This window comes from Marmota flaviventris, chromosome 4 (assembly GCF_047511675.1).
Source record: "Marmota flaviventris isolate mMarFla1 chromosome 4, mMarFla1.hap1, whole genome shotgun sequence".
Taxonomy (NCBI): domain Eukaryota; kingdom Metazoa; phylum Chordata; class Mammalia; order Rodentia; family Sciuridae; genus Marmota; species Marmota flaviventris.
Window position 1 is genome coordinate 84,951,169 of NC_092501.1, and position 13,773 is coordinate 84,964,941.

Here is a 13,773-nt window from a genome sequence, read left to right on the forward strand (position 1 = left end):
TTTTTTTTTTAATTATCAGAAAAGATTTTATTGATTAAAGTATTATTTGAATAGATACAGAAGAAAGTGAGAAAAAGAGACATATGGTTACTTGTAGGGGAAGAGTTTCTGGGGCAGAGAGAAAAGCAAGGACAAGGACCTATGGGATTCAGAGCTTGCTCCTGCCTATTGTGTTTTGGACCAGCAAGTCACCAGTGTGGCTGCAGCAGAGTGATGGAGGCAGAGACAGGAGATGAAGTCTAACCTAAGAGGATCAAAGGAAGAAATTCTAGGGTTCTCCTTGCCCATATCATGCAAGAAGTTGATAGGCTCTTTTGATACCAAATCATTCTGTTTGTCCTTGTCCTTTTTATATTCTAAGTTGCTCTTACAGGGCAGGGATACAGTCTGTCTGGTATCCCAAGGTGAGTGGAGAACTTAGTTCTCAAGCTTACTGCCAGCCCTGATGGGTGCAGTCGAGTGGAGAGAGACTCTGCCCACATTGGGATCACCTGCTTCCCTTGCATACCTACTTGCATGCTCTCTAGAGGTGATTCACCTTCCTTGGGACTTTCTTTCCTTTAAGAAGTTACTCCCTGCTGCATCACTGTTTTTATATTCCTCTGTACAAAGGGGCAGAAAATCCCGTTGTCTACAAAGGACAATCATATCCTTTTTTAGTTTTCCTTTCATAGTTTTTTTTTTTTTTTTTTTTTTCCTGATCCTATATACATACCTACTTCCTTTGCTGGGTGGTTTGTAATCATATGAAGACAAAAGCAGTACTCTCTTCTTTTGGTTCCTGTACTACACCTGTCTCATATGACTAACTACCAAAGACTGCCCTGACGGAAGCTATTCCTGCCAAGGTCTCCCTTGTTTTCCGGTGGCTTCCTGACCATGGAAACTGGAATCCTCTGTATTATTGGACCATGACTTCTCTAGAATGAAGGGGCAATCTACCTTTTTCTCTTAAGATGTTACAGTCAACAGAAAAAGCCATGTTGAGAATTTTTACTAGGAAGGAATGAAGCCAACATTCCTTAATTCCAACTGTGCTTGTTGCTTGTTTTTCGTTTATTATCTCGTTTAATTAGATCAGTATACTTTTTCATATTTCACCTAATAAATGTATTTTCGTCCTTGCTCTTCTAATATGTTAGTTTTTGATAGGTGTGTAAGACTAGATTTCCAGGGGTTTTGTTTTACAAAAATTTTAAATTTCATATATAAATAAAATTGACAGTTGAAGTTGACATACTAAAAAGACTCCTATTTAATATGTTGTGCATCATTAGCACTATACCACCTACCACCCCGTTGTGCTAGGGCCATGGGACAGGCAAGGAAGGCCCATAAAGATGAGATACAAGCTACAGGGTTTATTGAGAAATATTTACCGGAAGGTCTGGTGGTGAAAAACTGCACAGATATACCTCTGCTACATGCAGTTCCTCCAGTACCTAGCCAGAAAGTCACGACTCTTTCTCTTCACAATGCTTTGTCCAGAGGCTGCGGGGAACTCAGTGGTGCTCTTGTCTGCAGCAGTTACTGCAGGCAGGAAGTATTTTATAGGTTAGGTTGCAAAAGCAATGACATCATCAATATTCACCTGCTCTGCTTCTTGTATGGACCAACATCCCAAGGAGAACTGTCTGGTATACATGCAGAAAGCAGCTTTCTACAGAGAACACCAGCTTGCCCTAATACCCAGAATACATGAGAGAAAGCCAGTGTCCTTAAAGATATCTGGAGATTCTAGCCCAGATTTGCTCCTATTGTTCCCTTAACTTGGCTAGGTTCTTGGGGACAGAAAGGGGACATTCAAGGGCATGCTGTTTTATTGTCCCTTTTTTCTTCAAGGAGGATATAAGTAGTGTGCCTATCCTGTTGCTATTAATTGCCTAAAGAGAATTGGATTGTTAGGAAGGATTTTTTTTTTTTTTTATAACACTGGGTCTAGTCTCTTTAAAGTAGGTTATAATTCTGTCATTGGTATAGAAAATATTTTCTTAGTTGTCATTAGGATTTTGTAGGATTCTCATGAAATGATATTTTTATAAATTATTCAGATTTTTATATGCCGATGTTGACAAGGATGTGTGTCTGATACATTTTTTTTACATATTGGAGAGCAGGGTTAACATTTTAGTCTGTAATTCTATTATTGCTTGGGTAAGAACTTCATTTTCAGCTGTAAAAATAGCTCTGTGGTGTGTTTTGATATGTGCTTTAGCAGATATGGTAGAAATGAAGTAGAAAATTACAGGTGTCTGATGTAACAGGAATGTGGCTTGTTGGGGGTGTCAGTAATTCGAAATCAGGGTGGTTGTACAGTTAGTTTCTTTCCTTCATCTCACAAGCCAAAGGTGAGTGGATAGGTCTGGTAAGCTGGCATCTTCCCAACACATGGCTTTTATTTTGTCCAAAGTAGAGTTCTAATTTTTACGTTTTTCCAAGCTAACAGGAAAGGCCTTTAAGAAGTATAGGTACCCCTCCAGTATTTCTAGGTTTTTTTTTTCTCTTATGCTGTTTCTTAAAACAGTAAGGTTATGATATTAGTTTTCTGCTGCTGTGAATAGTCACCATAAACATAGTGACATCCAACAGTGTACATCTCACATTCCTGGGGGTCAGGCATCTGTACTACTTAGCACTTCCTGTGCTTAGGGCCTCAGAAGGCTGTGGCAATGATGTCAGTCAGGCTGTGGTTTCATCTGGGGCTTGACTGCTTTACCAGGTTGTTGGTGGAACTCATTTCTTTGTGGCGGTGGGACTGACAGGCTTCTTGCTATCTATAGATGGCCCACAGATCCTAGAGTAGCCCCCTGCCCATGTCATAATGGCTTCTCTCAGCTTATAGAGACCCCTTCTTCGGGTCTTGCAGGCCTCCCAGGTTCCAGAGACTCCCTCCTAGTTCTAGAGGACCCCTAGGTGTCTGACAGTGGGATTTCCCAACATGGCTGTAACTTCCTTCCACTACTACAAGAGGCTTTCTAGGGTGAGTGGGCTAGAGACAGATATCATGTATGAACATCAGTCTGAAAGAATCACATAGTGTCCCCCCACCTGTCCAGCCAGCCAACCAGCAGAGTCTACTGAATTTCTGTTATGCTCTGACAGGTACGGTGCTGAGTCTACACTTGGACAGATCATGTGGTTCATGATCTAAAGAAAATTTCAGTATAGAATGACACACACTAAGGAAGCAATGGATACCATCCCTATTTGCATGCAGTTTGAATTGTCTCACAATAAGATTGTTTTAAAATATATTTTAGGTAAATGCATTTATACACATATCACTGGAAATGAAGAAATGATGCTCCATTTAATAGTGCAATTAAGAGAAATGGTTGGTTTCATCACTCACTGTTTAATGTGTGGTGAGCGAGTACTTCCTCCCTCTAGTTTTCCTATTCCAGGTTTGAATGGGAAAATAGTAAAGAGCTACATTGCTGCCTTTCCATTCCTAGAAAATCATAAAGTCAGAGAAGAGAAACAGGCAAATAAAAACTCTCAAAGGGTCTCACGTTCTTTGAAGAGTTCTAAGGCAAATAACATTACCCACGGGGCTCTTGACATGCTGCTCCACCAGCTCTATGTTCTGTCTTTCATATGGGTTCACTGAGATTATCTAACTCAAGACAAGTTTAGATAACCATGCCTTGGGATAGTGTTAGGATTTGAATGTCTGCATTTCTAGCAAGAATACAAGGAAAATTATGAAGACATTTGCATCATTTGTTTTTAAAACCAGACCTGTCTGTCAAACATTGAGGGAAGGGTGGACACTTGTCTGCTTGACAATTCCCCCCTAAAAAGAAGAAAATTTTGATTTACAAGGAAGAAAATGAGCTAATTCCAGTGCTTAACCTGAAATGCTGTCTTACATTTTTTTCAGATGAAAGAGTAAAATAGAAACAAGGATGTAATGTTAAGTTAAATTAGAAGGAATTCAGCAATTGTGTTCAAATAGCAGTGGAATTGTAGGTCTAGTTGTCCATAAAGTTACAAACCTCTGATGAAAGGTGTCAAGTAGGTATAATTGATTTAGCAGGTTGTGAGGTTTGGGAAGGGTGTAGCAGCAAACTCAAGCCTGTAATTAAAGAGCAAGACACAGCCAGAATACCTATGTCCAGGTAGGGATGATACTCTAAGGCAGATGTGGCAGCTTAGGCAGTGGTGTGTCACAGAAATCCTGATGTCTCTTTCTACAGTTCTGAAAGGGCTTATTTTTACTACTCTGTTTATATGGAATTCAGTTATGAGTTGATGAAACTAAGAGACCTAGACTTTTTTTTTTTTTTAAAGCTCAAATCAGGATGCTGTTGAAGTATGCCTGCTCTCAAGATGAAACAAAACTGTATTCAGGTCAAATCTAAACAAAGTTAAATTCAGCATATATTGCAAAGGTTGACAAACTAGATCTGGCAGATCACCATGAAGAAAACATTTCAAAGAGAAAGCTCCCTAACTGTGTGCTATGTATTTTACTCTGAGAGATGCTTGTATGATCCATACCACCAGAGCCAATATAACTTCAGGCCACGTCCTATTACTAAAGATATCATCTCTTCCAAATTGCTTCATGTGTGATAGATCACCAATGGTCCACATTTTAAGCAACATTTAGCAGACTGAGTTTTCAGAATAACATCAAAAATATACAAGACCCCTTTTTAAATAAGTCAGACTATACAGAACTGTGTGTGCATTATAAGTGAATTCCAAAGACCCAGCCCTTTAAATTAAAAATGTAGTCAGTCACAGTTTTCTATTCTGAAATTGGACCATAGATGGCCTGGGTGGTTTACTTTCTTCTAAATACTACTAGTCTTTAAATAGGGTGAAAAGTCTCTGTCTACCTCTCTGCTTCTTTGCTTCAAGAGGCTCTGCTGACTGAAGACACTTGGGCCACATTTCTAGTGCACAGCTTCTCCCATCAAGGGCACAGCCTCTCTTGAGCCTCTGGGAACCAGTGTGCCTGGTGTGCCTGGGGTGAGGAGTGTCTTGTGAAAGATAGAGTTCAGGCCTTGTTACTGTGACTGAGAGGGAGATGACAGCCAGCTGTGCAAGTGTACCTGCATAGCATGGGTGGCAGCCATCAGGAATCAGAGCCCCTGTGCCACCAGCGCTAGATACTGCCTTCACAGTTGGTGCACTCACAGGCAGGAACTGGACATGGTTCTTCCCTTCAGCACAGGACTCCCAGGGTGCCCACCTTGTTTTCAATCATCTTTTTGCAGAAAAGGGAGAGTAGACATTGAGGGTTATTGTCGGCCTAAATTGATTGGAGTGCTCCTGCATACCTCCCTAACCTGCCCAGTCCAGGCAGATTAATTATCTTAAAGAAATGCACACATTTAGAGAGTAACTGCCACATGGCCTTATCTTTAAACTCACTGCATATTGAGTAGGGGGCTCAGAGAATGTCCTAAGATTAGTCGCACTTCTGTGATGAAAGAACCATCTTTTCAGAAATATTTGTTTCTTAATATATTAACTAGAATTTGCTTATCTAGTTCATAGAGTTGGAGTAAGGATTATATTTATATCTTATTTCCTAGAGAATTAGAGAATGATTATCACCCAAAAGAAAATCCTATTTTTTAAAAAAGTTTAAATGTCAGACAAAGTATACCATAGAAGTGTATGATTGCATGCTTCTCTAGTTTCAAGAGTTATAGTGTGGATCATACTTTATTTATATTTTTAGGGAGTTATGAGATTGATTATGGAATAGTTATTGATCTTAAGAACTCTGGTTCTTTTACAAAAAAATTTTTAATGTCAGGTAAATGTTATTTTAGAAGAAAGTAGAAGACCATGTATTAAATTCATTTCAGAAAAGTAAAAAATTTAAAGTCCAAGTGTTGAGAATAGGGTTCATAACCCAGCTTCTACTGAGACAGTTTTACAAAGAGAAAAACGCTGTCCTGCTCTTATGCATCTGTACCTGTGTGGCCCTCCTCTTCCTGGCCAGAGTGTGGGGGTTTTCAATTTTTCAGTACAGAGAAAGAGCAATATTATGGAAGTTTCCACTGGAACAGTATTCTCCCATGAAAATCCACATGGCCTTTCTTATAATAGCTACGTCCTTGTTCTCAGAAAGAATGGATGCTTTCTCTCAAAATTCTCTGTGATACCCACAACCAGGTATTCCTTGCTGTCCAAAGAACTGTGAAAGTCCAGCCCTGCTACATGATCAACCCTCTTGCCATCCTCCTGGGTTTTCCTCTCTACATTTCTATTGCAGAAGTGAATCCCAGAGTGACAAACTTGAACACATGATTAGGTGGCAGTTTCTTCCTTGTCATGATTAGAAAATAAGCTGAACAGGCTTAGGGAAGGCAGGGAGCTCTGAGAATTTCTTCACCTTTTCATCAAGATGCTACAGAAGTCAGGGGTTACCTTTGGTTCATAGTGTTAGTCTTTTATTTATGGAAAAAAAAAACAACCTCAGATTCCAGCTTCTCTGCCTTCATATAAACAATTTTTCAATTCTATCCCATTTTTCTTATGTTCTTGCCTTTTTGACTCGTCATCAAATAATAGTAATGCAGCCACATCAATGTTTATAGCAGCTCAATTCACAGTAGCTAAACTATGCAACCAGCATAGATGCCCTTCAGTAGATGAATGTATAAATAAACTGTAGTATATATACATAATGGAATATTACTCAACATTAAAAGAGAATAAAATTATGGCATTTACCAATAAATGAATGAAGCTGAAGAATATCATGCTAAGCGAATTAAGCCAATCCCAAAAAACCAAAGGTTGGATGTTCTCTATATGTGCTGATCCATAATGGGGGGAGGTCCATGGGAAAAATGGGAGAACTGTGATTGGGCAAAGGGGAGGTAGGGGACATCTTGTACAGCCAGAGAAATGTTGTTCTGCAATTGTGTAAAATGAATCAAAATGCATTAAACTGTCATATACCTAATTAGAAGTAATAAATGGATAAAATTTTTTAAATTATGATAAAATATGGATATGTTTAGCTTTAGAAAAACTAGTCCATATGAAGAACAGTTCTTGCGGCAAATGGTCATTGCAAAGTAAAACTTATCAAATTATTAAAAATAAGTAAACTCATGAGTTTTTTCTAAATTGTCAAATGAAATAAAATGTATTAAAATTAGTTTAAGTAAGTAAACTCAATTAAGAAAGTTAAACATATTTGGAGGTATATACACACACACACACACACACACACACACAAGAAAATCTGTTTGAAGATTATATTCACATCATTTAAGAATTTCTTTGTGTATGTATTAGTCAGCCGGAGCTGCCATAATAAATACCCTAGACTGGGTAGCTTAAACAAATGAAATTTCTTCTGCATTTGTTTCTGTGGGTTTGTTTCTCCTAAGGCCTCTCTCTTGTATTGCATATGACTGCCTTCTCTATATCCTTGCAGGGCCTTTCCTTTCTGCACATGCTGTAGTATCTTTGTCCAAATTTCTTCTTTTTCTGAGGGTACCAGCCTTATTTTAATCACCTCTTTAAAGTCCCTATCTCCAGATACACTTACATTCTGATGTTAGGGCTTCACATATAAATTTTAGGGAGACACAGTTGAGCTCATAACAGTGTATAAAATGTGAAAATATTAATATTGTGAATGACATAGCTCTGTAGGAGAAACTTAAAACATGCACAGGTTTCTATGTTTCCATTGTTCTCTCATATATAATATTCCTAAAATGCAAAGACTGAATTATTTCTCTTGCTGTCTTTCTGTTTTTGCAGGCCTGGCAGCTGAGATTCAGCCACCTTGTGGGCTATGGTGCCAAATATTACTCTTACCTGATGTCCAGAGCTGTAGCGTCCATGGTTTGGAAGGAATGTTTTCTACAGGATCCTTTTAATAGGTAATAAGGGCTGTGTAAGTTTATAAAACATTGCCTCCTTCAACCATAGTAATCCCTATCACACTATATCCAACATCAATCACTTGGAACCCAGGTGACCCTGGCAGGAAGTGGGAACTCTGTGAGACAGACTCATCTTGGGGCCCTGCCCTCCAGTGAGCCTCTTCCTGTGGCAATGGTGGCCTTGAACTTCCACCTTACTCCACAACTCTGTGTTCTGTAGAATTGCCTGGTACCCTCCATATCCCTCCACTGACCCCATGTAACTCTTTGGCTTCTGCACAAGACGACCCATTGCTGCTTTCCCATTCTGCTCCCTTGTATTTTCTCCATTTTTCCAGCCACTCCTGCTGTCAGTGCCTTCTGCTTTCAGAGCTTCCTGTCACTTTTGACAGGCTTCTTGACTTTGGCACACACATCTAAAGTTTTACCCACGAGGATATAGTTTTTTTTTTCTCTACTGCCCAACAAAGGTTTTTTTAACTCTTCCCCATTTGGGAGCAGCACCATCAGCAACATTGTTTGTTGACAGTAACATGGTTTGTTTCTGGATATTACCCCTCTGTCTTCTTTTGGAACATTTTCCTTCCCTGGGGAGACAGTCTCCATGGAAGGCAGGGGCAGTCTCAAGAAGGGGCTGCTTCACTGACAGTCCCTGATGCAGCGACCTTCCTGGTGGCCACCAAGATAGCATGGGTGGCAGTTGAATTCCCGCATGCATTTCTTTCTGCCTTGACATCAAAGGGCCCCCACCTTGCCTCAGGTGTACATCATCAGATTAATCCGTGGTTTAGACAACAGAGTCTGGTGCATTCCAAAATAGAAGGTTGACTAAGGTATTTGGTCCACTCCCAGAAGCATAATTCATCAGATCATCCCAAGAAGCCAGGCACAGTAGCGCATGCCCATAATCCCAGCAGCTCTGGAGGCTGAGTAGGAGGATCTCGAGTTCAAAGCCAGCCTCAATAAAAGTGAGGCACTAAGCAACTCACTGAGACCCCATCTCTAAATAAAATACAATAAAAGGCTGGGGATGTGGCTCAGTGGTTGAGTGCCCCTGAGTTCAATCCCCAGTACCCACTCACTGTCTCTACCCCTTCCCCCCACAAAAAAAAAAACAGATCAGCCCACAAATCTGGTTACCTTTAACAATTGAGTAAGGAAACAGGGCAGGTCAATTTCAGTTATGAACAGATCATGCCCACCACCTCCCCCAGAACAGAGACAGGAGAGGGGAATATGAGTGTAGAAACTTGGGAGAGGCAGTCCTATTTTCCCATTCACTTAGGAAATACTGGTAGTACTTGCATTGGGAGGAGAGATACAGGGGATTTTCTGGTGCTCCTGGATTTGACCTCCCCTGATACTCTCACAGGACTACCTCCAACAATAAAAACCAATAGAAAGCGAAGTTTGAGTCTCATAATGCCTTAGAAGGTACTTCCTTTGAAAGTAAACCAGTAATCATGATCTGATGTCATATCTTCTCACAACCCAAATAAACATGTCTTCAAATACCTTTCTGGCAGTTCTGGTGGGTGACTGTTATCTTCACCACTTTAACATGGTTTAAAATACACATCCTGTTAGAGTTTTAGCGTGCCCTGGAGTTGACATATGACATTCACAGCAGTTTGGCTTCAACAGCTACGTTTTATAGTAAACTGAGGTTCAGAGGAGAGGTTCAGAGTGATTTGTTCAGGGCTTCATTGTTGACAATGGTCAATGGTCATTTCGGTCTTCTTCCAGTTCCTTGCTCCTGCCTGTCTCTTTCATACCTCTCAGCTTTCAGTTTGACACAGATTTGGCTTTTCTCAGCAGTTAATAGTCACATTCAATTCTAAAATCTTTTGAACTTAAATCTGATGTCATAGAATTTTTAAATGTTTTACAGCTTGGTACCCACATGTTATTTTGTCTTGCCCTTTGCAGACTGCAGACACTTGGTCTGCTTTTTGGATTTTATTATTTTCAAAGGATCTTACAGCCAAACTTGACCCATAGTAAATCAGTTTCAGGGACTGCAACTCTTTACTGGAGATTTCTATAAAATGGGCAAAATATTATCTTGTTTGAAGGAACTATACTTTACTAGAAAACCACATACTATTAAAAACATACATTTGCAAATATTTGTATCTTAGTTATGTGTGCATTCTTGCCTAGACATGTAGTTGTCGTACTTTTATGAACACATAAAAATAAGCTAGTAAAAGTGCTTAGTAGACTAGAAAATTCCTAACCTCTGTCAAAGGGTCCTTTTGATCCCGCTTGTGATCAATAATCAGGCAGAGAGCCTTTATCAGGTCCTGAAGAGTGGAGGCACACTTGGAGCAGGAAAAGGGGTATTGCCTCCTGTGGCCTGAAGGGGACCCTGAAGCCGCCCAACCAGGGGTCAGGCAAGGCTCTTGTCCCTCCATGAGAGGGCCACACCTCTGTGCAGGCTTCCTGCCTTGCCTTAGCATTCATTTCAGGGTGTGACTGTGGTGTTTGATGCCAACATGCTTTTGATGCTGTAATGCTCTCAAAAGGTCCAATTAGAGACCATGTATATAGGTTCACTAAGTTACCTGGGTATAAAGATGTTCCAGAGCCAGTGGAATGAAAATAATCTCAAAATTTACCTAAGTCATCTCATCACAATGTATAGTCAATTGTGTTAAAAGAATAACATTTTCCATAAAACATAAAGGAATAGCATTAGTTTGTTTCTAAGTGTCATTAATGTGGGGAATTTCAATCTATAAAAAGTCTCAGCTGTAATCTCAGTGACTTGGGAGGCCAAGGCAGGAGGACCACAGATTCAAGGCTGGCCTCAGCAACTTAGCAAGATCCTGTCATAGAAAAAAAAAAAAAGTGAAATATAGGACTGGGGACATAACTCAGTGATATAGTGCCCCTGGATCCAATCACTGAAATAAAAGAAGGAAGGAAGGAAGGAAGAAAAGTCTCCAAGGGGCAGTGGGTGCTACTCCTTAGTACAACATTTGCCTAGCATGCATGAGGCCCTGGGTTTGATTCCTTAGCACAGCAAAAAAAAAAAAAAAAAAAAAAAAAAGTTTTCCAAACCTGCCTTCCTGTGTATAGACAGATGTACAGTGTTCTCTGTGGAAGTCAGTGTCACCTAGGTACAGCTCACTGGTGAAGAGTCTGAGAAGCTGAGAACCACCTGCATTTCCGTCTCTGCCTTCACCACTAGCACACACACCGTCAAGTCTTCTGGTCCTTTAGCTGTGGCTCTGGGCTGAGGTTTGCTGCTGTCATCTACCCTCTCCTGCCAGCTCTCTTTCCTGCACTCTTATTTCAGAGTGTTATTTGTCTGTCTTTGTTAGGTGCCGTCTCAAATTGTTTTCAGAAAGTAAAGACTGGCATAAATAATTTCAAACCTTCTTTTAAAATAATCCTAAAAGCTGTATAGAATAGGATATCATCTTTTACTTATTCTATACTGCATAAACTAAATAATCCTTTTTATAAAGAGAGGCTGCCTGCTAAAAAAACAGAAAGCCAAAAATCTGTTATCCTGATAACAGTGAATGTATCACACCTGGTTTTATATATTTATTTTAGAATCATTCAAAAATCAGAATTCAGTTTTTAAAAGTAAGAAAATAATCTAGGGCTGACTTGTCACATGGTGGAAAGTTTTCTGAATGTGGCACCAGAGTGGCTTCCTTTGAATAACTCAAGATGGGCGTCCATGGAGTCCAGCAAGCCCTGCCAGCAAGTGTGGCTAACACTCTCCTCTTCTCCAGGGCCGCTGGGGAGCGCTATCGCAGGGAGATGCTGGCCCACGGCGGGGGCAAGGAGCCCATGCTCATGGTTCAAGGTAAAACAAAACCAAATGTAGAAACTTTTCCTTGATGTGTGCTTGTTGTGTTTCCTTCTTTTTAAAGATTCTATGAGTTTTCCGTTTTAGTTTCCACTTTCAGAATATTACTGAGATACTGATAGAAAATTGTTAAATCAGTCCTAAAATTCTCAAAAAATACAGTGTTATATTTTAACAGATCATAATGTGTTTTTCCCCCTGTTTATTGTTTTCAGCATAGAGAACTCATTTATTTCTTCTTTATTTTTTTTCTTAGAAATACCAAGGCACCAAGGTAGATTTTTTACCTATTGAAAAATAAAACCTAATTAAATCACCTTTTTTGTGGTATCACAATGTCTTTTTTCCTATGAAATTTTGAGTGTTTTTTTAAATATTTTTTTAGTTGTAGATGGACACAGTCTCTTTATTTATTTATTTTTATGTGGTGCTGAAGATTGAACCAGTGCCTCACACATGCGAGGCAGGCACTCTACCATTGAGCTATAGCCCCAACCACTGAGTGGTTATTTTTATATATGAATATTTTCACAGAAAATTTAACTGCAATTGTAACAGGCCGTTATGATTTTTTGTGGAATGTTTGCCCAAATATTTTAGTAAGATGCAAGTATTATTGAATACTCTCAATATATTAACAAATATTTGCAGCTTAACCTTCTGACTGTTGGACAAAATTGCATTTAGGAAATAACTCCCAATATTGGGGAAGTGTAATTTTCATTGTAGCAATGGAGTAGGTCCTGATAGTAATTGGTCTAACTTAAATGTGTCCTTGCCTATATAGGTTGAATCTAATTCCTATTACCCTTTTTAGCATTCCTCCAGATCGCCTTCAACCGTTCATTTATTCATCAAATAGTTATTGAGTGTTGATAACATGCTAGGCAAAATTTTAAGTGTAAGAGGTAAAGTACAGAAATCCTGCTTTTGTGGTGTTTGCGTTTATTCATTCAGCTTTTTCAGGTGGGACAGGTATTCATCCAGGTTCCATATATTTAACACCACAACAGGTTTATGAAACAAATCATTACACCCAGTGATCCCACAGTTCCAAGTAGCCATTAGTGGAATATGCCTCGAAATTGTCATCTTTTGATAATAGTGCACATTGATGCTTATGGGCCTTTCTTGAACTTTACTACAGCCAGAACTGGTTTGATTGATTGAGACCTGATCTTGCTATGTTATCCAGGCTAGCCTCCATCTCCTAGGAAGAAGGAATCCTGCCTAATCCTCCTGAGTAGCTTAGACTTTGTAGTGCATGCCACTGCACCCAGATAAAATTGTTTTAGATGATTTTTATGCATTGGTTAATTTAATCTCCTTGGTAACTCTTTGAGGTAGAAATTATCATTACCTCCATTTTACAGATGATTAAACAGGCCAGGTCCCTTTCCCATGCACAAGGCAGTGAATAGAAGAGCCAGAATTCAAACCTGGTACTTCCAAGAGCAGAAACCAAGCTTTTCTGCAACCTATGAAACAGGACACCTAGCCAAAGATCTGCTATGGACCCAGGAAAAAGTGAAATTAATTGGCTAATAATAGTAAGCAACTGATTTTTAAAATTGTGTACTTTTTTTTATTAGTTGCTCATGACAATACAATGATCTTGACATATCATACATTTGATTCAAATGGGGTATGAATTCTCATTTTTCCACATGATACAGGCTGCAGGATCACATTGGTTATAGAGCCACATATATACATACAGCAATACTAGTATCTATTGTATTCTGCTGCCCTTCCTATATACCCCCCTCCCCTTCCCTCCCCTCCCATCACCTCTCTCTACCCAATCTACTGTGACACATTTCTCTCTCTTTTATTCTTCCTCCTCACACCATCATATATGTATTTTGTATAATGATGAGGGTCTCTTTCCATCTTCCGTGCAATTCCCCTTCTCCCTCCCATTCCCTCCCACCTCTCTTCCCTGTTTAGTGGTAATCTTCTTCTCATGCTCTTCCTCCCTACTCTATTTTGAGTCACCCCCCCTTATATCAGAGAAGACATTCGGCATTTGTTTTTTAGGGATTGGCCAACTTCACTTAGCATAATCTGCTC

At 39.5% G+C, this 13,773-nt stretch overlaps 1 protein-coding gene across 2 annotated transcripts in view; it reads left to right on the forward strand.

Annotated features, from left to right (window-relative positions):
- Window positions 1–13,773, forward strand: part of Mipep (mitochondrial intermediate peptidase) — a 159,270-nt gene that overhangs the window by 124,474 nt on the left and 21,023 nt on the right. For both annotated transcript variants that reach the window (XM_027941601.2, XM_071611325.1), the window contains exons 17-18: window positions 7,747–7,868; window positions 11,624–11,697. In XM_027941601.2, the coding sequence (XP_027797402.2) occupies window positions 7,747–7,868; window positions 11,624–11,697 (196 nt within the window). The remainder of the gene's footprint in view (window positions 1–7,746; window positions 7,869–11,623; window positions 11,698–13,773) is intronic.